General features: G+C 39.7%; 1 protein-coding gene across 12 annotated transcripts in view; it reads right to left on the bottom strand.

Moving 5' to 3' along the window:
- Positions 1–21,961, bottom strand: part of ptk2ab (protein tyrosine kinase 2ab) — an 83,701-nt gene that overhangs the window by 22,792 nt on the left and 38,948 nt on the right. For 4 of the 12 annotated variants that reach the window (XM_072679500.1, XM_072679492.1, XM_072679501.1 and 1 more), the window contains 16 exons: positions 17,481–17,568; positions 15,958–16,037; positions 15,800–15,886; positions 13,852–13,906; positions 11,388–11,528; positions 10,924–11,001; positions 10,671–10,769; positions 10,086–10,203; positions 9,938–9,977; positions 8,154–8,212; positions 7,563–7,580; positions 5,353–5,409; positions 3,585–3,605; positions 2,690–2,787; positions 2,224–2,308; positions 938–1,038 (listed from right to left, as the gene is read on the bottom strand). In XM_072679500.1, coding sequence (XP_072535601.1) covers positions 938–1,038; positions 2,224–2,308; positions 2,690–2,787; positions 3,585–3,605; positions 5,353–5,409; positions 7,563–7,580; positions 8,154–8,212; positions 9,938–9,977; positions 10,086–10,203; positions 10,671–10,769; positions 10,924–11,001; positions 11,388–11,528; positions 13,852–13,906; positions 15,800–15,886; positions 15,958–16,037; positions 17,481–17,568 — 1,225 coding nt within the window. The remainder of the gene's footprint in view (positions 1–937; positions 1,039–2,223; positions 2,309–2,689; positions 2,788–3,584; positions 3,606–5,352; positions 5,410–7,562; positions 7,581–8,153; positions 8,213–9,937; positions 9,978–10,085; positions 10,204–10,670; positions 10,770–10,923; positions 11,002–11,387; positions 11,529–13,851; positions 13,907–15,799; positions 15,887–15,957; positions 16,038–17,480; positions 17,569–21,961) is intronic. The other 8 variants (XM_072679503.1, XM_072679495.1, XM_072679494.1 and 5 more) reach the window with 7 other exon arrangements.

Raw genomic sequence — 21,961 nt, 5'->3', positions numbered from 1 at the left:
AAAAGTACAACTTTTAAAAGTAAGAAATTTACTTTAAAAAAGTGTGCAGATTAACAGCTTCTATTTTAATGTGCTGCACATATTCTTACTCTGGCCTTATAAAACAGACTCTGGTACTAAAATCTGATGGCGCACATTCTGTCTACATACTATTCTGTAATATAAAGCTCTGTTCCTGTATAATAATAACAATAATAATAATAGCATCGTCATGATACAACTTGCCCCACAAGGTGGGTTAACTTTGAGTTATAATAGACTCCAAATAAAACAAATGCAGTTTAATTCATCATAAACTAACAAAACACTGAAGAGGTTCTATAATATACTATATCTTATTTTTCAATATTATACACTAGTGTAATATAATAAAGGGTTGCACAATAACGTTTCAGCATCATCATAGCAATGTGCATATGCGCAATAGTCACACTGCAGGACATGCAGTGTCAGATAAGGCTAATTAAATCCTAGAAATTATGCAACTAGCTTGATACAAAAGGAAAATTCCGTGTTTTCTTTTTTCCATGAAAGATCTACCAGAGGCATATTCTATTTATTTTACTTCAATACACAGAATGCATTATTAATATTACAACATCTTGGATCATTGGTGAAATATGGTGAAAATTCCTCCTCCTCCTCCTCCTCCTCCTCCTCCAACTACTACAAATGGTACATTTAGAGGAGAAAGATCTATGTAAAAATACTTCCAGTTCATTTTGGAGCATTTCTATTGGTTCATTCACCATGTCATTTTGACATTATATAAAGTACCAGATACACCCACCCACCCACCAAAAAGAGTTTTTTTGACATCCTGTGTATGTGTGGGTGTCTGTGTGGGTGTCTGTGTGGGTGTCTGTGTGGGTGTCTGTGTGGGTGTCTGTGTGGGTGTGTGTCAGCAACAATATAATTCAACATGGAAATAGCTCACCTCTCCAAGAGTGCACAGCTCCATAATGATCCAAACTGGATTTTCTGTGATGACACCAATCAACTTCACAATGTGTGGGTGATCAAACTGCCGCATGGTCACTGCAGAAAGCGAGCGAGAGAGAGGGAGAGAGAAACTACTGAAGAATGCCTGACCATCTCTCTGTACTTAGAAAGCCTGAGTCATTTCAGTTGGATGATAACTATTTTCAAACAGCCATGAAAACCAAAACCGAACTGTGACTCAATTACAGACGCTAAAATATTAACATACAAATAAAAGTGTCTGAGAATCTGAGGAGACTCCATATGACACCACAACAGAAACAGCATTCAAGTGATAGTCATGAGTTCATCTGTAGCTGTTAATTATCAGATATAAACACAAACACCACCCGCTCTGCTAGTGAGAGAACACAAGCAGAAAATCTAACTGACGCCAGACACACAAATTAAAACTACCACACTCCAACACCCACAACCACACCCAGATGAAGATGGCATATGAAAGCTTTGCTCAGTGTATGCCTTCTCTGAGACAATAACATACTTCTCGACTCTCGACGCATTTTAAACACTGTTACACTCAGTACAGATTACACAAGGCCTGAGTCTTTCTAGGGACTCACTCAGACAGTCCAACAGCTGCTCTCTCGCAGCTTCCCAATGTTTACACTTATCGTTGTACTTTGGCCAGTTACATTACTTCAGCCTCACTGTGATGGAAACCTGATGCAAACACTCACTGAGTGAGTTCAGGCTGAAATCAGAGTGTGTGTGCATCTCGGTCATCATACGAATGTGTCTCCCTATAGGAGTGGACTTAGAACACCGTGAGAACACACACAGGGCAATTTCTTTGGGTGCAAGTGAAGCCAAGTGAAGATGCTTTTGCCTTTCCCAGAGCTTGGGAATGCCATGGAAAGTATCATGGATACAAAATATGAATCACTGGATAAGGGGCAGGAATCAGCATGTACTTCAACAACTCATCTGTTTACACAAGTCAACCTTCACAGTGCAGAAACAAGAGTCCTGTTAAAGAAGCCAGGCCGACACTGTGAAAGACAACCAAAGACTAACAAAAGACAAATGTTCTTAAAGAAATATTATATTTGACATTCCTGAAAAGTTACCATTACTTTCTATGTGTAGTTTATGCAAATAAAGCTGAAAAACACAGCAGATACAGGTGCAGTGAAGAGCGGGTGCATGTGACGGATGAGCGTTATTTATTTTTTACATTTATATTGTATTATAATGCATTAAGAAATGTTTGGTACTCACAGGCCTCCTGGAGGAATTTCTCTCGGACACTATCTGATGTGCTGTTTTTACAGGTCTTTATGGCGACTGAGAGAGGAGGGCTCTCCTATAGATCAACAACGACAATAATAAATCTGATTATTTACTAAAATCCAGCCAATGGTGAGCAGCATTTGTTTTAATGTTGACATTTGAGATTTCCTGAATCAACATTACAAAACCTTTATTCACAGATAATTGTGATAAGTGTAAGAAATAAAATACAGATATTTTAGCACAATAGTGCCAAGCATGGCTTTAACTTTCTCCTCTCCTAGGATTGAATAAATACATCAAAAATCAGCTTGAAATATTGGTCAAATCTATCCGTCAGATAATATTTTTTTTAAACAAACGTCACAACCTTATTAAAAAGTACTGACATATTTGCTCAAGCATGCTGTCTTGGGTGTGTTACTATCATATACAGTGACAGGAAGCAAAGTACCGGACAAATGTAGACACCCTGATGGACGTCTCCGAACTGGCCTTCTCCTATACAGCGGCCCAGCTCAATCCTCTCTCTCTGGATCTCATAGTCCCTGGCTGAGAAGACAAACCATTTCAGAATTACTTTGGCAAAACCACAGAAATCATAAAGCAACTTGGAGGGCCACACTTGCAGTCCAGGAGCCACAGTTCTCCAATATTTCAGAGTGAGAGCACTAATCAAGGGCCATTCTGACCACTCCCACTATAATGAGTGCTGCATTGAGGGGGGGTCTGCCTCTAAATCAGTACTCTTACTCTGACACGTGATGAATATTCACAAAAGAATCAGCAACATTACTGTCTAGACGGCATTTAGGCTCATGTTGTGGCGGTTAATTACAAAATCACTGGGCCCTGGGTAATAACCTCTAAGACTCTAACACTTTACAGGCTTAATTTATGTACAGTAATCACAATTTCTAAACAAAAAGCACACATTTGTATAATTCAGTGTAATCACTACCCGTCATAGGGTTTAAAAACAATAGCAGTTTACACATGCAGTAAAAATCAGGAAAACGGGTCACTCCACAATATTGGACGTTCAGCTTGCTGTAGGAAAAAAACAGCCCATCAGCCACAAGAAAGACTGAACAAGTACAGCAACCAAAACCTCTTCAGAACTGATCCTTCTGACTGGTCAGTACAGCCAGCAAGTACACTAATGAATGTTCATGAGAAATAAGTAACACACAACCACAAACTGAGAGGCAAAGGAAAAGCACATACATACACATACGCGCGCACACACACACACTCACACACTCTCGCTCTCACACACAAGATCATAGAGGTTCAGCATTGCACAAGCACAAGCAAAAGAATGGGAAAAGCAGGAGAAAGACCTTTACCTTCATCTAGTCCATAGTACTCTGTAGTGCGATTAGTGTGAGAGGAGACAAAATTGGATATATAACACTGGAGAACGTCAAGGTCAGCATTAATGGCTAATCCCCTACACAGTAAGTTCTGAATAATGCGGGTTGGAACTCAAAAGAGTAAGGTGTGATTGGTCACATTGGTGGAATTCAGACGAATGCTGCCCCACTGCAAGACAGCACAGACTGGGAGGTCTTAGCAACTACCTGGATTACTGCATGAATGGTTCCTGGATGTGACTGAAGACAAGTGCTAAAGACCACAGATTCACAGGGCAATGTTTACTGAACAAACAGTTTAGTGACTAAGAAGTTAAATGTTTCAACAGACAATAGACACTGACTAGCAAGAACATTAAAACCACTGACCTGAAGTAACATAGACATTGAGTATCTTCATCTACATTAGGGGGGTACATTAGGTAGCAGGTGAACAGTCAGTTCATGAAGTTGATGTGTCGGAAGCAGGATAAATGAGCAAAGTGTAAAGATCTGAGGGCCAAATTGTGATGGCTACCTGACTGGGTCAGGGTATCTCCAAAAATGTAGGTCTTGTGGGGTGTTCCCGGTATGCAGTACTCAGTAGTGCTCCAAGGAAGGATAGGGTTTATTAATGTTATCAATTATAGAAAGAAAAAATACAGAAAATCTAACTGCATAGTTTATTACAACCCCAATTTAAAAATGTGTGAACTGCAAAACATCAATCCTCATCACTACTGGGAATGATCCTAAATGCAGGAGTATTTCAACACCATGGCTCATGAGTGGCTCATGGCTCAAACCAATGAAATCATATACTTTACAATGGAAACTGTAATCTGCAACTGCAACACTTTTGTACAATTTGAGGTCAAGATGCCTCCTAACAGGTACAGAAAGTGTTTGATTGCGGTTCTAGTTGCCATGTAGTTGAGTTGATTTGAACTCACTGACCTTGCTGGCTAAAAACCATTTGTTTAATAAGGACGACACTGTAAAGATGTGTTGTTTGGATGAAAGTCAGATCATATTTAATTCATGCAGAAATTCAGATAATACACCCTCTTACAATAGTGCAGACTGGTTCTTGGCAATATGCACAAAATATGGCCACAAAAGTGGCATAAGTATAGTATTGACTGATTTAATTTAACTTTTAATTTTTTTAAATTAACCAAATAAAGTGATGTGGATGCCTTTGACCTGTCACTTAGGCCTGGCAGCTGCAAAAATAAATATGCCTGATCAAGCGTTAAAGGCATTGGTCTAAAACAGGTGAACATCTATATAAAGAAACAGCCAGAAAAGCCTAGGACTGAAGAGACTAGCTCAGCAGAAAGAAACTGCCCGAGATCAGCAGAGGCCATGAAGATAAACAATAGACAGAAAGTGGAGCACATAAAGCACTAGAAACTAGGTTAGTGCTGTGTGCATGAGCTATGGACCTCAGGAGCTCAGAAACATCTTCCGGCAACTCAGCAAGGTTAGGAAAGTCGGTGCAGATGAGGTACTAACAGCAGCACAACCACCATACCTCTGACTTGTTCCTGAGCTGGTTTGACCTCCTAAAGTCTGTCCAGAAGACTTCCATGAAAATGCTAACTGGTGTAATATCAATGGCTACAGCTATGATTCTGTTTCAGCCAGTACCCTTTTCATTGCTGAGCTTGGATCAATATCTCCTAAACCAAAAAACAAGCAACTGAGATGATCTTTTCGGCACCTCAGACCCAAGTGTTAAAACTCTGAGCGTACTCACTGGAGGGCATGGTGTACGCGTCCTCCTCATCTATGATCTCTGCATAGTCGTCCGTCTCTGTGGGATAGGAAGGAGAAGGCAGGATGAAGCCAAACACAGTAGCGGGACAGCTTGAAGAAACATCAAACCAGCACACTGCAAAATCACTGTTTCTCCTCTAGAACACTGCTAAAAGAGAAGCTCCTCCATAAACGCTCTCCACATGTAGACTCTCTAATCCACTCCTCAACCAACACCTCAGTGCTAGGATGAAGACTCCCTCTGTCTCGTTCTTTTACAGCCAAGCTAAATGTTTAGCAGGTTTGGCAGTCTAATAGCATCTGAACAGCTGTGGTATTTAAAAGAGAGTGACGGAGCACGAGAGAGAGAGAGAGAGAGAGAGACTGACTGTGTCTATACTAGGGAGATGAGCAGGATGAGGCTGGCTCTTTTTTTTTTTTTCTTCCACAGCTTTGGAAAAAGCAGATGAAGTCATGGGTAGATCAACACTCATTGTGTCTCTCTCTAGTCTGCTTTTAAGGAAAAAGCTACAGTGTTTCACTGCCAAGAAAGTGAGAGCAGCAGAAGAATGCAACTGTAGGAGGGGAATCTCTCTCTCTGCTCAACTGCACACAGACATAAAGCCTGGATACGGTTGCAATAATAACACTGTTTATCAGACTGTATTCGTTGATTTCGTTATATCAAAGTCACCAAATATGTTAAAAACTCTAAAACACAAGTAAACAAAACTTTGATTGAACTCGACAGGGCTCAGGAGAGCAGCCAAATATTTCACCGCCTTACCAAGGAAAGAAAGCAACATCTGCTTTTAACAGATAAGAATCCGAAACGAGCCCACCATGGCTACTCTAACCAGACAAAAACACTCCAAATCTCACAGCAGGTTATTATCAGGGAGGTTCCACATAACAACATTAAAACAGCATTATCATTCTAGTGTTAACAATGCTGAAAATGGCCCATATAAAGCAAGGCAGCCCGAAATGTGGCCCAAGGAACCCACTGATGAACTTTTATTCAGCCACATGTAACTTATTCAAACTCTGCCCCCTATATCATTCTCTTTATAAAAAAAAAAATATATATATATATATATATATATTTACAAACTCAATTTCAAACTTATCTACACTATATACACTAAATGTTTCTTTTTCAAGGCCAAAAATCTATTTTTGTTGGAGGAACAGTCTCTAATGTCTACCAGATTTTAAAGCATTGCTGAGGATTTAATCGCATTCAGCAAGAAGAGCATTGGATGTTGGATGATCACCACCCCACCTAATCACCAACTCATCCCAATCGCATTGGATGGGGCACCATCATTCCAGAAAACACTGTTCAACGCATAGCTCTAACCAATAGCTTCATATTTTTCTACTCCAGAAAGCATTTCTATTGGCTTTTCTATCTTTCTCTACATGGACTAGAGAGGCTGTATATCTGTGTCAGCAATGGGAGCAACTCAAAGCAACTGATGTATTCATTGTAAGGGGTGTCCACAAACATTTGGACATAGTGTGCTTTGGACATATGCTTCTTTATTGTTTGGCCCACAACAAGCATTGCATTTTGGCTGAGCTGGGAATGTATTAGAATAAAACCTCTGAGAATATCTTCAGAACAGAGAAATTAAGTACCTGCTTTTTCTCCAATTTACATTTGTCAAGTATGGAAGTATTCAGAATCCAATCACTGATCACATGTTTAGGAGAATACTTCTAAAATACCCCTAACACACTATTTCTAACTTTGACGGATAAACTGAACCACTTCCTCTGTAGTTGACATGTTTGCCCATTGACACCAATTAGCATCAGTTTTGTTTGCACCCAATCATTTCATGGCATGATGCTACAGGTCATTAACTGAAGACTGTATAGTTACACACTTTATTATTTTATTTAATGACACCAAGATCCCCCCCTTCTGCCTCATTAAGATGTATTCCAAATCTATTCCAAATGCATTCTGAATGCACTATAAAGTAGTCTTAAGCCACAAAATACACAAACGGAAAAAAATAAAATAATATATATATAAATAATAATAGTTTGGGCAGCCATAACACATTTTTAGACATACAATACTGTCTGTAACATCCTAAGTAAGAATTGCACACGTCAGCGCTAATGTCGTCTGTTCTGCGAACTGAATGTTGAATCTGGTTGAATTTGGGCGTACGAGATAGAAGAGCATGACTTTACCATCCCCACTAATCTCATCTGCAGATCCAAGCAGCATGCAAAAGATCAGAGAAAGAGAGAGGGAGATTATATTCATTTCTAGAGCCATAAGAAAAGCAACAGTGCAAGAATGAGCAGGTTCAACGTGGCTAATTTAGAGTGCATGACGTGGGAGAGCTGACTGACACAGTATAAAGGTGCTCAGACAGAGAATAATTGCTTAGCGATATATATATATATATATATATATATATATATATATATATATGCCAACTTGGAAGACTTTGGAAGAAGCACTAGATAAACAGGCCATGATAAGAGACCATGCACAGCCCTTTTTGTTGCTGTTGTAACTGCGCAGTCTCTTTCTGGTTTAGAACATGAAATCCCAAGTCTTCAAATCTACTATGAAGTTATCATCATCATATTTTAAGATAAACAACAGCAGTAACACTTCTGGTGTGACAGTGGTTAATAAAGCTTCTTTATTTCAAATTTTCCATCCATCTTCCTTCCACGATTGAGTGTGGATGTATGATTAAGTGTGCAGTGTGCCAATCCTCATCTCATTTCCATATATAATTCAAGGCGTGTGAGCGTGTCGTGTCTTACCGGAGATGGAGACAGCTCTGGCCCTGACCCCCTGTAGCCGTTTCTCATGGTTGGAGGCTCTGTGGAGCAACGGTTGGAGCAGGTGAATATTATACATTATTAATCACACACACACACAGTCAGCTTCAAGTTAGAACAGCTAGAGTGCAATGGTCAATGCACATGCTGCTGACTGACTGCTCCATTGGTCTGCAAAGGGTAGAAGGGGGGATGGGCCTGTGACATCAGGACAGAACCGGTCATTGAAGCAAACTGAGAAATTCCTCATGATCCAGGTAAGTTGGCCAAGGAGAGGAGGATAGTAAGAGAAAAAGAGAACACTTTAAAACAGTGGGCATAAGGATAAAAAGCACGTATCTCCATAATGATGACTCTACAGGAGAAGGTGATAAGATCTTAACCTTGTACAGAAGTTAACGTAAAGTAAGTTGATTCATAGCCATTAATCTAAGAATGGAGATACATGTTTTTCATTGGACAGAAGCGAAATGTAGACACCTCTGAAGAACAGGACAGAGAAGGTAAAGGATGGTACATGCTCCACAGATACACAGACACCAACAGACACACACAAAAAATAACTCATAATTAAAAGTTAAATAATAAATAAATACAAATATTAATTATTCTGAATATATTTATATACAATCTTTCATACATAAAAATTCATCTCAAAGTGCAACAAAGTCACATAAGTTAAACAACAATAGCAACAGACGTGTAATAGTTTAAAAAGACTAAGTATTTATTAAGAAAACAGAAACAACCAAATCATGTTTAAATTAAATGGTAATTTTAAGTAATAAAGACATGGAACATTTAAATTAATCACCAGTCACCATTTTTTAGCATCTTAAATGTTCCAAATATGCCAGGTGTTTAATTCTGCCACTGAGGCATTTACAGTCCTTGCATGCACAACTCTTATTGAGCAGGTAAAGGAAGGTTGTGATGACCTTCTCTCTCTGTACGAACACAAGTAACTGAATCCTAAGACCCCTCCAAAGTACTGACTACAGCAAAGCTGCAACTTAAAACTTGATTGCCAGGTGAAGGATTCAGCCTAGCATTGCATGTGGAAGAGATTTTAATAAATAAATAAAAAACTTATGCCCTATACGTCCAAATTTTTGTGGATGAAGACATTCTAATGAAGACATTTAGCTACTTTAAATTGCATCCATTGCTGACACAAACGTGCACACACAAACATGCACACACACACACACACACACACACACACACACACACACACACACACATAGCTTGTCTGGTCTCTGTAGAGAGGTATGGCTAATGAGTATGGCTAGGACTCTCTGGAAGTAAACATGAAACTATTGACACCATGCACAATGCCAGGTGTGGGCTAGAGAGGTAGCCATCCCTGGACTGTAGAGAGAGTCACTACAACAAAAGCAGAATAAATCTTTTTTTTTTTTTTTTTAGTACCCTTGATTCAGAAGAGACAATAAGCAGATGCCCTGATACTTTTGCTTGAATAGTGTATCATGGGAAACATTATTTACCTGTTTTGATAAAAAAACCTAAACAAAAACTCCAGTCCATATGGCCCATATAATGGTAAGTGTGTTTCCACCCACACTTTTTTTGAATGAAGCACATTAAAAAGGGAGCCAATGCATAGTAACAATATAGTACCAAGCAACTATTTAATTCTAAAGAATGAAGAGAACATTTCAAAATGGTCCTGAAAAGAAATAAAAAAACATCATCAGAACAAAAACACAAGAAAAGGCCTAATATGGGTCTTTAATGTCACTTACTTTGGAGCCTTTGGGATTGATGGCAATGCTCTTTCTCCCTCTGTTGGAGACAAGACACAACTTCCGTTAAGCTGTGCATGTAACAGACAAACACAGCATGCAACATCACAAAACCCAGGAACCAGGATATTGTTCTGTGGTTGTGTACCTTTCTGTACACGGACGATGAAGGACACAGAGGTTCCGTTGACAAGTCGGCAGTAACCATCAATCAGGTCAGCCATGTTCTCCGCTGTGCTCAGACATGGGGTCGTCACTGTTAGAGGCTGCATGGTGTACATACAGAGAATTAATCAGCACCTGTGTGCCTTCACACACACACACACACACACACACACACACACACACACACACACATCTTTGGTGTCACACAAAAGTCATGTTTCTTCAAGTTGATTCCAGATTCATTTTATACCAAAAAGTGAAAAAATTAAGATTTTGTGTGAGACAGCAAGGGCACACGAGAGTAAACATCTGTATTCATGAGGTAAACATCTTTTTAAACATCTGTACATCTGTACAAAAGTACTTATTGTCTGTTCTAGCCATTCTTGGGTAAATAATTTACACATCTTCTAAAACATGGTTGACTACTCAAGGCATTGTCGGTGTCCCAAGTTTGCTAAATCATTGTGGGTGAGTAGAAAATGTGTAGATTTTTCCTTGACCCCCTGCTTTATATCTTGAACACACATGTCTATGCACGTGTATGTGTGTAAAAAGGCTACAGTACCTCTGCTGCTCCAGCCACATCCAGCTGTAACATGCACTTCTTCTCCTGCTCCTCAAACTGGATGTTCTGCACCTGGGTGAAGTTGGCCAGGTGCGTCGGCTGCACGTGCACAGACAAAAGAACAAAATCATTTATTCCCTAAAGTAAACCCAGTCTGCAACATCCTGTTCTGTGGCAACGTAAGGACAGCTAGCTGGACTATGAGCTCATTTATTTCATGCACTCATCCATTCATGCACTCATCCATACTCACGGCTGAGCCTTTGTCCGTAAGGTAGCTGACTCCCTCCTCAGGGCCAATGGCCAGCTCCACTGCGATCACCCAGCTTGACTGTAACACAAAGCAGCTGGAGCTTAGTCGTGTACTACAGACTTGTACATTGTTCTGTCCTTAACCTCATCCTTCTTTATTTTAATTCAAATTAAACACAAATGACTAATGATGGGCTTGATGAGCTGACCCCACAAAAAGGATAGTGTTGTACAAACTGATGTGGTTATTTGCCACAGCATCCCCCATTAACAGTTCTACTTTTAGCCAGCAGAGGTCATTACAGACCACAGATGACTACTTGCAGAAGTGATTTAGTCAATTCTGTGACTAAAGAACCTTAAAATCACTTTAAGAAGAGTCTTTACTTTTGTTAACTGATAAAACAAACCAACAAGACCCCATTCCTCAAATGTTCAACAGCAAAATGTCCAATTCGAACTTACCCCAAGAGCACATTTGAAGTACTCTTTATCAAATCTGTAAATTGGTGACAGGATCTCAAAGAACTTGAGAATGCTCTGCTCATCGTTGAGGTTGGCAAACTGTTTAAACGTCTGCTGGATAGACTTCCGTAATGATTTAGCCTGAAAAAAACAAAATCCGATCCCAACAAGCATCCATTAGAACACACACACACACACACACACACACACACACACACACACACACAGTATGAAAGAAGACATTCTCGACTGTCTAGGAATCTGATAAACAACTGCATTTAAGACAACCAACAAAAAAATCAATCTGCACACATTCAATTCAAATGTATTTGCACTGCACTTTTCACAATGGGCATTGTCACAAAGCAGCTTTACAGAGATCCGGGTCCAAGTCTTAAGTGGAACCAAGATTTGTTATTTGTATTTATTTAAAATATTATTTTAAGTTAAAAAATTTTTGTTATTTTATTTTATAACACTTACTGCTCAGAAAAATAGTAAATGCATCACTTCTATTATCGACCTTTGTATTGTGGACTGTATATCCAAAAAAAAAAAAAAGGGAACAAACAAAATTATATAAAGATTATATAAAGAAATTTTAGTGAACAAATCTATCTGTCAGTCATCCTGACAAACACAGATGTTCCCATGACAACCTGTGAAAAAAAAGCATGGGTAATAGGGACAGTTTTATGGTAGGGTAAGATGAGAGTGGTGTGCCTTAGGGAGAGTGCCACAGAGAGCTGAACCCAGAGGGAAACAAGAACTACAAAGGTAGCACTTCCCTTTGTAGAAATGCAAACCCAAGCGAACACACACAAACACACACTCGCTCGCACACTTGCATGTAGACCTGCTAGAGTGGCAGGCGCATGTACATACGCTAATGTGAGGTGGAGGGGATTGGGTTTAGACTACTGCAACACCAGCAACTCATACTTTAGATGACCCAGCCAGTGAAAATAGTGAAAAAGTAATATAATATGCAATCCCACCGTTTCCCTCTGAGTACAAAAACAGTTGGGGGTAGGGTATTGTCTGATACGGAGTAAAAGTACCAACCAGCCTTTTTCCAACCTGTCAGAACCAATTTCACCCAATCTCTAATGAAAATCACATTAAATAAAGAACACTGAATAACTCACTTGCCTTCATGATCTCCTGCTGCTAATTGCATGAAGGTGTTAAATTTACTAGGAAAACAATGTCTGGATTATGACAAGCAAAGCCAAAGCTTTCTGTTGTATAGTGCTGGGTTTTCAGGTTTGGGAATGAAAAACTTTACTGGAGGTCATACGTAAACAGTCATAAAAACATCAAAAAAATTGTAGAGGTTAAGTTAGATTGCAATGCTTACTGTTCCGTTGAATTCTAGAAAAACCCACAGAAGATACAGTGGAAATTTGACTCTGCTGTTGCCTAGCTGCTTGTTAATGCCCTGTAATAATCCACTATTTTAACAGTACCAGAGAACAAAACATGACTCATATATTACTGAATATTATCTAGAAAGCGTTTTTTATTTAAATTAGTCACCCGTCTCTTAACAGCGTTCAGTGCCTTGGAAGCATCAACATTAAGTTACTATGACCTACTATGACCCAAGCCTGCACTTTAAATAAAATTGAGACAAAGGGTCAGAGTGATGCCACAGAAGATCTTTACCAATTTACATCATTATTTATTTATTTTTTTTAACAAACATGTTCTCTCTGGAACCAAAAATTGGTTCTTCTATGGCATCGCTCATAGAATCTTTTGTAGAACCTTTATTTTTTTAATAGTCACCAGACGTAAAGACTGCATTGTATAATTGGCTCAACCAGCTTTCTAAAATGTGACCGTGGACCGGCACCAATACCAACACCATGATGAGCTGTTCTTACCCTGTTATTTACATTAACCCATCACTCACACTAAAGCCTCATAATAAAAATAATAATGCCTTAAAAAGCAGCAGTAAAACAACAATAACAAAAAAAAAAAAAAACCTACTCCGATTTAGGCATCTAGGGCAACAGCTGCTTTACAACAGCATGAACAGTATGTCCCGGCACACCGAGGATTGAGTCGAGTGGGGTAGGTGAGAGAAAAAGAAAAGCAAATAGGCTCTCTGGCACACTCTAATACATTAGCAGAGGCTCCTCAACAGCAGGAAATGTCAGGGAGGCAGAACTGGGCCACCCGCTCTCCAGGGCATAGGAACGCTAAGGCAGCCAAGCAGGTAATGATTTGATATGGACAATAGCATCCTCAACCCATCTCCAGCTAGAAGAAAAACTACTCCACACTAGACTCAAGTGGGCTTCCAGAACAGAACAGTAGTGCAGAGGCAGCTCAAGTAGAGTTCTGTCTATGTGAAAGAGGGGGAGGATGGCAAATCTGTAACTGTGGGTAGATCCGCTCAGTGTGGATGCAGAGCTGTAGGCACATGGCCAAGCCCTACATCTGCTGGCCTCACCTTGACAGAGTCCAGCAAACTCTTGGGGAAGAACCTCCTCAGGCCAACATCTTTCCTGCAAAAGAAGTAGATAGAGATGATGTTGAGCAGAAAGCAGAGGAGGAGGTAAAATTAGTTCAGTTCCAAATCAAAGCCACTATAAATTGGACTGTGTTTATATGTTGAAAACCTGGATTTATAAGTTAGTGTCTTTCAGTGCACAAACAAAGGCCACATATTGCCACTTATAGCTAGCTAACAATAATACTGAACAATATTGCACCAATTGCACCTTGTGATCTAGAGCAGTGGACTCCTAAAATGCCTTTTTTGAAGAAAAAAAAAATATATAAAGCAATAAATGTAATTAATAAATATTTACATTTACATTACATTTACAGCATTTAGCAGACGCTCTTATCCAGAGCGACTTACAAAGTGCTTTGCTATTTACCCAAGAAAAGCCTTAGCTAGTTAGAATAGACTAATAATTTAAAAGATACCTCTAAGCTTTAGACATTGCTAAACACAATACAATAAGGCGACCATAGAACTATTCGTCAAAGTACTCTCTGAAGAGGTGGGTCTTCAGTTTGCGTTTGAAGACAGCGAGCGACTCGGCCGTTCGGACACCCAGGGGCAGCTCGTTCCACCACTTTGGTGCCAGGACAGAAAAAAGCCTGGGCGCTTGTCTTCCGCGGATTTTGAGGGATGGTGGGTCGAGCAGAGCCGTACTTGAAGCTCGAAGGGCTCTTGTTGCGGATCGGCTTTTGACCATTGCCATCAAGTACGGAGGGGCTGGTCCGTTCTTGGCTTTGTAGGCCAGCGTCAGGGTTTTGAATCTGATGCGGGCAGCTACAGGAAGCCAGTGGAGAGAACGCAGCAGTGGAGTGACATGGCTAAATTTTGGGACAATTAAATATAATTGTCTGAATGTCAACATAATAAATTAACACTATAAGCATCAGAACTGTCTAAAATAAAAGGTGCAAGAAAGGGTCATATCAACTTTTTAAAACCCTCGAACTCTAAGTGATTACTCAGTATTTAATCCTGTTAACTTTGGAAACTACTTGGTTTAGCGTATCTTGTGGCATGCTCCAGGGTTCTATGTTAGGGCCTATGAAACTGATGTAAAATATGAAAGCTACGATTATGAGGTTGAAAAACTGAAGTGTGTGCTTACATACAAGATCTAAGAGGTAACCTTTAAAAGGGTCCTTCAACACCCTCTTCTAAAAGTGGTTCTGTGGCACAGTTCAAAGATCCACTTACAGCATCTTTATTAGCATTTTTAAAAAGCGTAGATGTAAAAATATGAAAATCACCAATAGTTTTCCTTAGTATGCATGGCTTTGACTTTACTATAAAGAAAAAACCTGAAGTCTACATACCGGTTGACTGACATCATTATTAAAACAGTATGTGTACAATGAGCTACTGCTGCTTTAAAGATGTGACTGAGGCTGCACATGTACTGCAGTCCTTACTACTACTACTACTACTACATTTACCATTAGCAGCTTTTATTTTCCTAATGGAGAATCTGATGAACATACACAGTGGAAAGGTCGAGCGTTCAGATTTCGCGATTTAATAAATGTTAATAAAGCCTGGCCTGCCAGCTGCTGACCGGGGCTTCCAAGCAGTCGAAACACTGCTCAAGTGTGCACCTTACGTCACTGCAGGAGATGTACAGGGATCAATTATTCTCCACTATAAATAGGGCAGACAGGTTTTCGGAGAGCACAATTTATTCTGACCCATATACAGCATGAGGGAGCAGAGAATGAGACAATTGCAAGCTTCCTCCCACTAAAGACCTCCACTTTCTTCGAGCGTATAGTAGTAGCAATAAATTTGCCCAAAAACATCAGTGGTTAAGTAGTCACACATTACTCTCACTAAACAGGTTCAATCAAATATGAAGGATGAATCAGCAAGCGTTGCAACCAAAAGGCTGACTTACTCCAGTAACTCGTAATTTGATTTCTTATCAAGCGCATTTCCAGGCATCTCTCTGAAAAATCTCCTGAAAAAGAAAAGGACAGAACATCTTTTTCCTTTTTGACACATAAAAACACACAAAGTGTGAATTCCTGTTAGCAGGCAGTTCAGGCCACTCACCTGATTTCAAGGCAACCCAGTTTAAGTGCAATGTCTTGATCAACCTGATCAGCTACTTGCATCATATAATCGTTTCTCACCTGGTGGTTAGAAAGAGAAGCACAGTAGCATTTACACAACAGTATTCACAGCAGGGTACAGATGACAGAGCGCTATAGGACAATAATATTGGTTTAACAAACATCAGAGCGTTCCACCAATAAGATCATTGATAGGAAATTGACCACATGAAGAACTACAGCCATTTTAGGATAAACCATTGTACTGTGAATAGGTCTTGGTCTCATGTCTGAATAAAAATGACAATCTTAATAAGATTTTTTATGAGAGGTGGAGGAATACTTTGTTTTTGTTTTTTTTTGGGGGGGGGGGTTTGGAGGATGTTCGCTCTTGATAAAATTTCTGAAAACTGCAATGTGGAAATGGCACCAGCTTCTCCCTGTGAGGTTAAAATTCCCTAGCAGGCATACCACGCTACACCAAAGTCATTGGGCAAGACTCCTATCCTTGTATTTGCCTACCAGCGTAACAAGGTTCAAATGAAAGTTGCTCTGGATAAGAGAATCAGTCAAGAACCTGATTCTATAAAAAAAATTCTGTAAATGGTAAAAGCAACAATCACCATTTAATTACAGCTATTTATTATTATTATTATTATTATTATTATTATTTCAAGCATTGTGACAGCTGCTGTTTGACCAATCTGTCTATTACCGGAGTCCTGGACAAGAGAAGCAAAAACACACAAATGTTCATGATATGTAACGTAAAATTAATGTAGTTTATTATGAATTACAATATTGTCCCCATTTACAGCATCTCAAATCTACAGTACTAAAATATGGGTCACTACCAATCCTAGCCCTCCTCTTGAGACCAGCTCATGATCCGACATCTAAAGCCGCTGTGTCGCTCACACCCAGTGGTCTTCATGTTGGGAGGTGGGGGTTGGGTAAGAAGGCACCTGTCGGACAGCTTGTCTGTTCTGTGATGGCCTTTAGTTTTCAGGTTCACTCAACCTGGCAGTGCAACAGTAAGCGCCAAGCTCCAGGCACTTTGAGAGATGAGCTGAACTAAAACCAACTGACCCAGTTTGGCTTTACTACAAACACCCTGCAGCACACAACACTTTAAGTTGCATCCATCGCGCGCGCACACACACACACACACACACACACACACACACACACACACAAAATACATTTTAGTAGGCCACAACATATGAATTACATCAGTAATTAATTAGCCAACTGATAATTTTTTCTATTAATTGAAAAATACATTCTTGAATGTATTAACATTTATTTACATTTATTTATTAGTCATTAACTAGACGAGGCTAAAGTCCTCACAAATGGGCTGAGGAGCAATGATGGAACACAACTGAGGGAACTGAAGTGAATTGGAGTGGAGTCTCCAGAACTGATCACCCAGCATCAGTACCCGAATAAACAGCCATAGAAACATCTGTGGATTCAGAGGAAAAGCAGTAGGTAGCTGCACTGGAGCAGATATGGTCTCACCTGATGGTAGAAGTAGTTTAGGGTTGGCTGGTCTTCTGTAAACTGGTTTAGAAACCCTTTTGGCAGGTAGCGTATCCGCAGTTCATACCTGAGGAGGGAGAGAGGAAGCGCAAAACAGTTAGTTAACAGAGACAAAACATCTGCAGTACGGAATACGTTTTGTGCTTCTCAAATTGGTTCTCCAGAACCTCCAGACAATCTGTCTGATACCAATCTTTGTCTGTAAAGAAGTAAAATAAAAATGGATACTGTGTTTTTGAGAATTGACACAGTGTTGCAAATCATAATATTGTGATACTCAAGTGTATCTATATTTTCCTACTCCTGCTTTAAAGCTGCAACCATCATTACAGTTCCAAAGAAATCCATAATGCATGCTTCAAAAGGGCTGATCTAGCCTCATATCAAGAACAACCTCAGCACAGGATGTCCACACGGCTGTGCCATTTCCCTTATGCTCTACACACTTATGACTACATCTCCAAACACAGCAGCACCACCATCACAATCAAGTTTGCCAACAACACAACATTGCAAACAATGATGAGGGTGATGAGGGTCCGAACCGAGAGAAAGTGAAACTCCTTACAGAGTGGTGCACGGACAACAACCTCTCCCTAAATGTCAGCAAAACCAAGGACTTGATGGACTTTTTGGCTTCGGGAAGGGAAGCAGAGCTTGCATGCACCAATGTGGATCAAGGAGATGGTGGAAAAGTGGAACAGCTTCAAGTCCTTAAAGTCTCATACAATGCGAATAAGGCCCAACAAAGCCATTACAAGTTGCAACCTTCTGGAAAGAGGTACCAGAACATCCAGGCCAGAATTACCAAGCTGTAAGCTGTTAAAATGGTCACACTAGCAGGACGTACGCGAATGTCTGAAGAAGAATAGCTTAACAAGAAAACATCATTGCATTCTGTTCTGTTCTCCACTTTATGGACTTGTCCGACTTAACCATTTAATTAACAGGGACAACACACATCCATTAACCAGGGCTTCTGCTAATGATTATTTTTCTATTGATTAATCTTAATCTTCTTATTAATAAATCTTATTTTGTGAATTTGTGAATTAGTCATTTAATCTAAACAATTAATTTTCCCCAAATTTTAAATGTATTTACGCAAAGAAAAGTGCTTAGAGAGTCAGAACAGAGTAATTATATATGGTTTAGATCTAGCCAATCCCAAAGCACAACCACTTCTCTCTCTTAGTAAGGTATTAATTCACTGGAAATTGTAAAGTAGGAAGACGAATATATCAATTTAATAACGAGTGCATTTAGCAGCTACGAGAACAACAGATTTACAAAGCTTCTCTACTAATGGTTAATAAAGGCTGGTTCATATCTACTGCAGATGTGAGGCCAAAGTGATGTAACTGCGGACCAAACAGCACCACAGTACATGGTCACCACTGTCGGAGGTGCAAGAGGAATGAACATTGAGCAATGTGGACAGTCCGGTGTGAACAGCATCCACGTCATGCTGCATCCTCACTAGTTATGAACCAGGCTTGAACATAAAAGGACATCTGCAGTCCTTCGGCAAGGTAAGGTTATCACAAAAGAACAGTCCAGTCAACAGCCAAGCTTCTCCTCATTTGTGTTTGGCTAACAGTTTAAATAAAAGATGGCCTCATTTGACACAATGTGTTTGTTGATGGCTGGTGTGTTATTAGTTATAGCTAAGGTAAGTATAGTGTAAATAGCTAGGTTACCGGTGAATAAGACTGACTGAGTGCCATTATCAGGAGATGCTGGCTTTCGCAAATGTCTCTGAGTCAATTACACTGAGAGGTGGGAACCAACTGTGGTATAATATACAGCAATGGAAACTATGAAATGCAGCTCCAAAATATGCATGGAACTACACTGGACAACAGATACAGAACACTCTGACAAATTGGGTTGGGGACTGTAAACTGTGCTGTAAAACATTTTTTAAAGGCCTTAATAACCATAGCAAACACCTGGGACTCACTCTACAGACACTGCAAGCAACCTAGCCTCATTCCAGGTGACATAATGGCCACTTCAGGTAGGTTATGCAGCATTATGCCCCCCCACCCACCCCCAACCCAAATAAATAAATAAATAAATAAATTGAGACAGGTTTTACATTGTTTGATAAAAGGGTTCGAATAAATAAACAGAATGAATCTGGCGTATCTCTGAAAACATATTTTCATAAAGGATCCATTTCACGTCTGAAAAGCTTAGAAAGCAAGCAAAGCAAAGCCTGTAGTCACTGTTGGGGTTCGTCTGAGGAACGCACTCTCTGCATGCAATTATTTCAACTCCATTCAGTTCCAAAGTTAATTTTTTCTGTCACCAGGTCCATGTGGAAATGAGAGGGCAGCAATTACTGGGACTCAAGCAACTAAACACAGAATCTCCAGACAGGTTTTTATATTCAGTGGGAGTGCATGTTTTATTAATCTCTGAGCAGGATTTAATTATTATTTTTATTTTTATTTATTTTTTTTTTTTTACTCGTGCATCTCTGTGGTTATGGCTGATATGAGAGGATGAGTCATTCACAGCCCTGCCCACTCCTACTCTTTCCTACCGTCTGCCTGCTCACACATCCTCACTGCTACTCTATTTCACACACACACACACACACACACACAACACACAACACACAACACACACACTCTTTACTGAAGTCTATTCATGAAACCGCAATCACCACATACAGCTGGTCAGTATGACCACAAAGGAAAACAGGAATGGTAAAGTGGGTTCCTTTTGAGCCACGGTGCCGCATACTTTAGCATTCCTCCTCATTAAAACACAAGATTCAGCTCATCAGATGTGCAGCAAGAGGTGTCTGTAATTGAAAAGCTGCAGATGAGGTAGAAGAGATCCTGCTAGCACTAGGCATGGGCAATGGTGTACTTAGTATAGTAACATGATGACCATGCTGCAAAAGGCAATGATCAATGTTGGGAAAAAGAACTGATCGAGAACTAGAGAGATATGAGGCATTAATAAGCCTCTAAACTGCCGCAGAGTCAATTTTCCACCGTCTTTGCTGGAGGTTTCCAGAGTGAGACACCATTTGAAAAACATTCAGTGTTTTCTGTTCAGCTTTAGACTCCAGATGATTCAGAATCAAATCAAAATATAAGATGTTATTTGTTTTTTGTTTAATATATTGCCTAGGTCTATATTGCTCTAGTATACAAAAGGCACTTCTTCAGTGCTTTACTAACCAATGTTTAAATGTTGCCTTTAAACCATTACATTAAATCGCACATTTCCTTCCAAATTCACTTGCAGCTGTTTGCAGTTGTGTGCTGTACGATTGTGAAATTGTGGGTCATTGAAAGTCTTCAAGGGCAGACCATTTTTCTGCTTCATTCAAAGGATTCTACTAAACAGCCCAGCCATCAGTGATGAAACAGCTGAGAAATGCAGTAGAGAAAGGTTGCATGCCTGACTTTGAGACATTGCTGAAGAGTTATGGTCAAGAAGGAACCCAGTATGACCCTCATGATGTAAAATGTTGGTCAGAGTCTAATCCAAGGACTCCTTTTGGTGGCAGTTACAGCAAAGTTTGTCTCTTGCTTGCATGGCATTAAATGCTGTTCCTGCCTGAATGGGGAATCAAACTCTGGTATTTTTAAACGTTGATGGATTAAAAGTTCTTATGGATATATATATATATATATATATATATATATATATATAGGTTTCAAACTAATCAACAATTTCATTTTTCTACTTATCTGTCTACTTATCATATTGCATGGGCCGCCAGTACATTATGCGTCCGTATGTTTAACTGGGGTAACAGTCTGCACGTCAGCCATCAGGGCTGTGTTCACGGTTTGTGTTCAGCATCATATGGAAGAGATTAGAGATTCTAGTGAGACATGTTGTTTCACTGCAGCCTGACAGACACTGTTATTACTATTTCATCAGAGCCTGTCCTGAGCAGCTGTCTGTCTGTGAGGTGAAATTACTCTTCATTCTCTCCCAGCTGCCTTATTGTCTGCTCCCAATTACCCACAATTAGTCACATAATCTGAGCCAAAGCCAGCGTAGCTGCAGTAGCACCTGAGCGGATGCAATCAGAAGTTAGCAGGGGGTGGTCATTCGTCTCCGAAAGTGTTGATGATAATAAGCTACATGATAATTGAAGCCTGCTTGAAAGAAAAAAAAAAAAACATGGAGAAGAGGCAAGCTTGAATTTTCGGACAATTTCTTTCCAATGTGTTAAAGAGAATAGCAAGCAAGGTACTGCATAAAACACAATGTAGTGATAGTGTGAAACTTTGTTAGAGGATTGAACACATTTTAAAAAACAGTTACAAGCAGCAGTGCTGGACAATATATCAGGTCTATAGGTTTATCATGATACCGGTGGATTTTTACTAATGATGTTCATTTCTTTGGGCATTTTTATCCAGGATATGTATGGTATAGTACTGTACAGTACTGTAAAAAAAAGAAAAGCATCAATTTCTTGG

The sequence above is a fragment of the Salminus brasiliensis genome, chromosome 5 (genome assembly GCF_030463535.1).
Source record: "Salminus brasiliensis chromosome 5, fSalBra1.hap2, whole genome shotgun sequence".
Classification (NCBI taxonomy): Eukaryota; Metazoa; Chordata; class Actinopteri; order Characiformes; family Bryconidae; genus Salminus; species Salminus brasiliensis.
The sequence above is the reverse complement of the archived record's forward strand: the minus strand, read 5'-3'. Positions and strand labels throughout refer to the sequence as shown.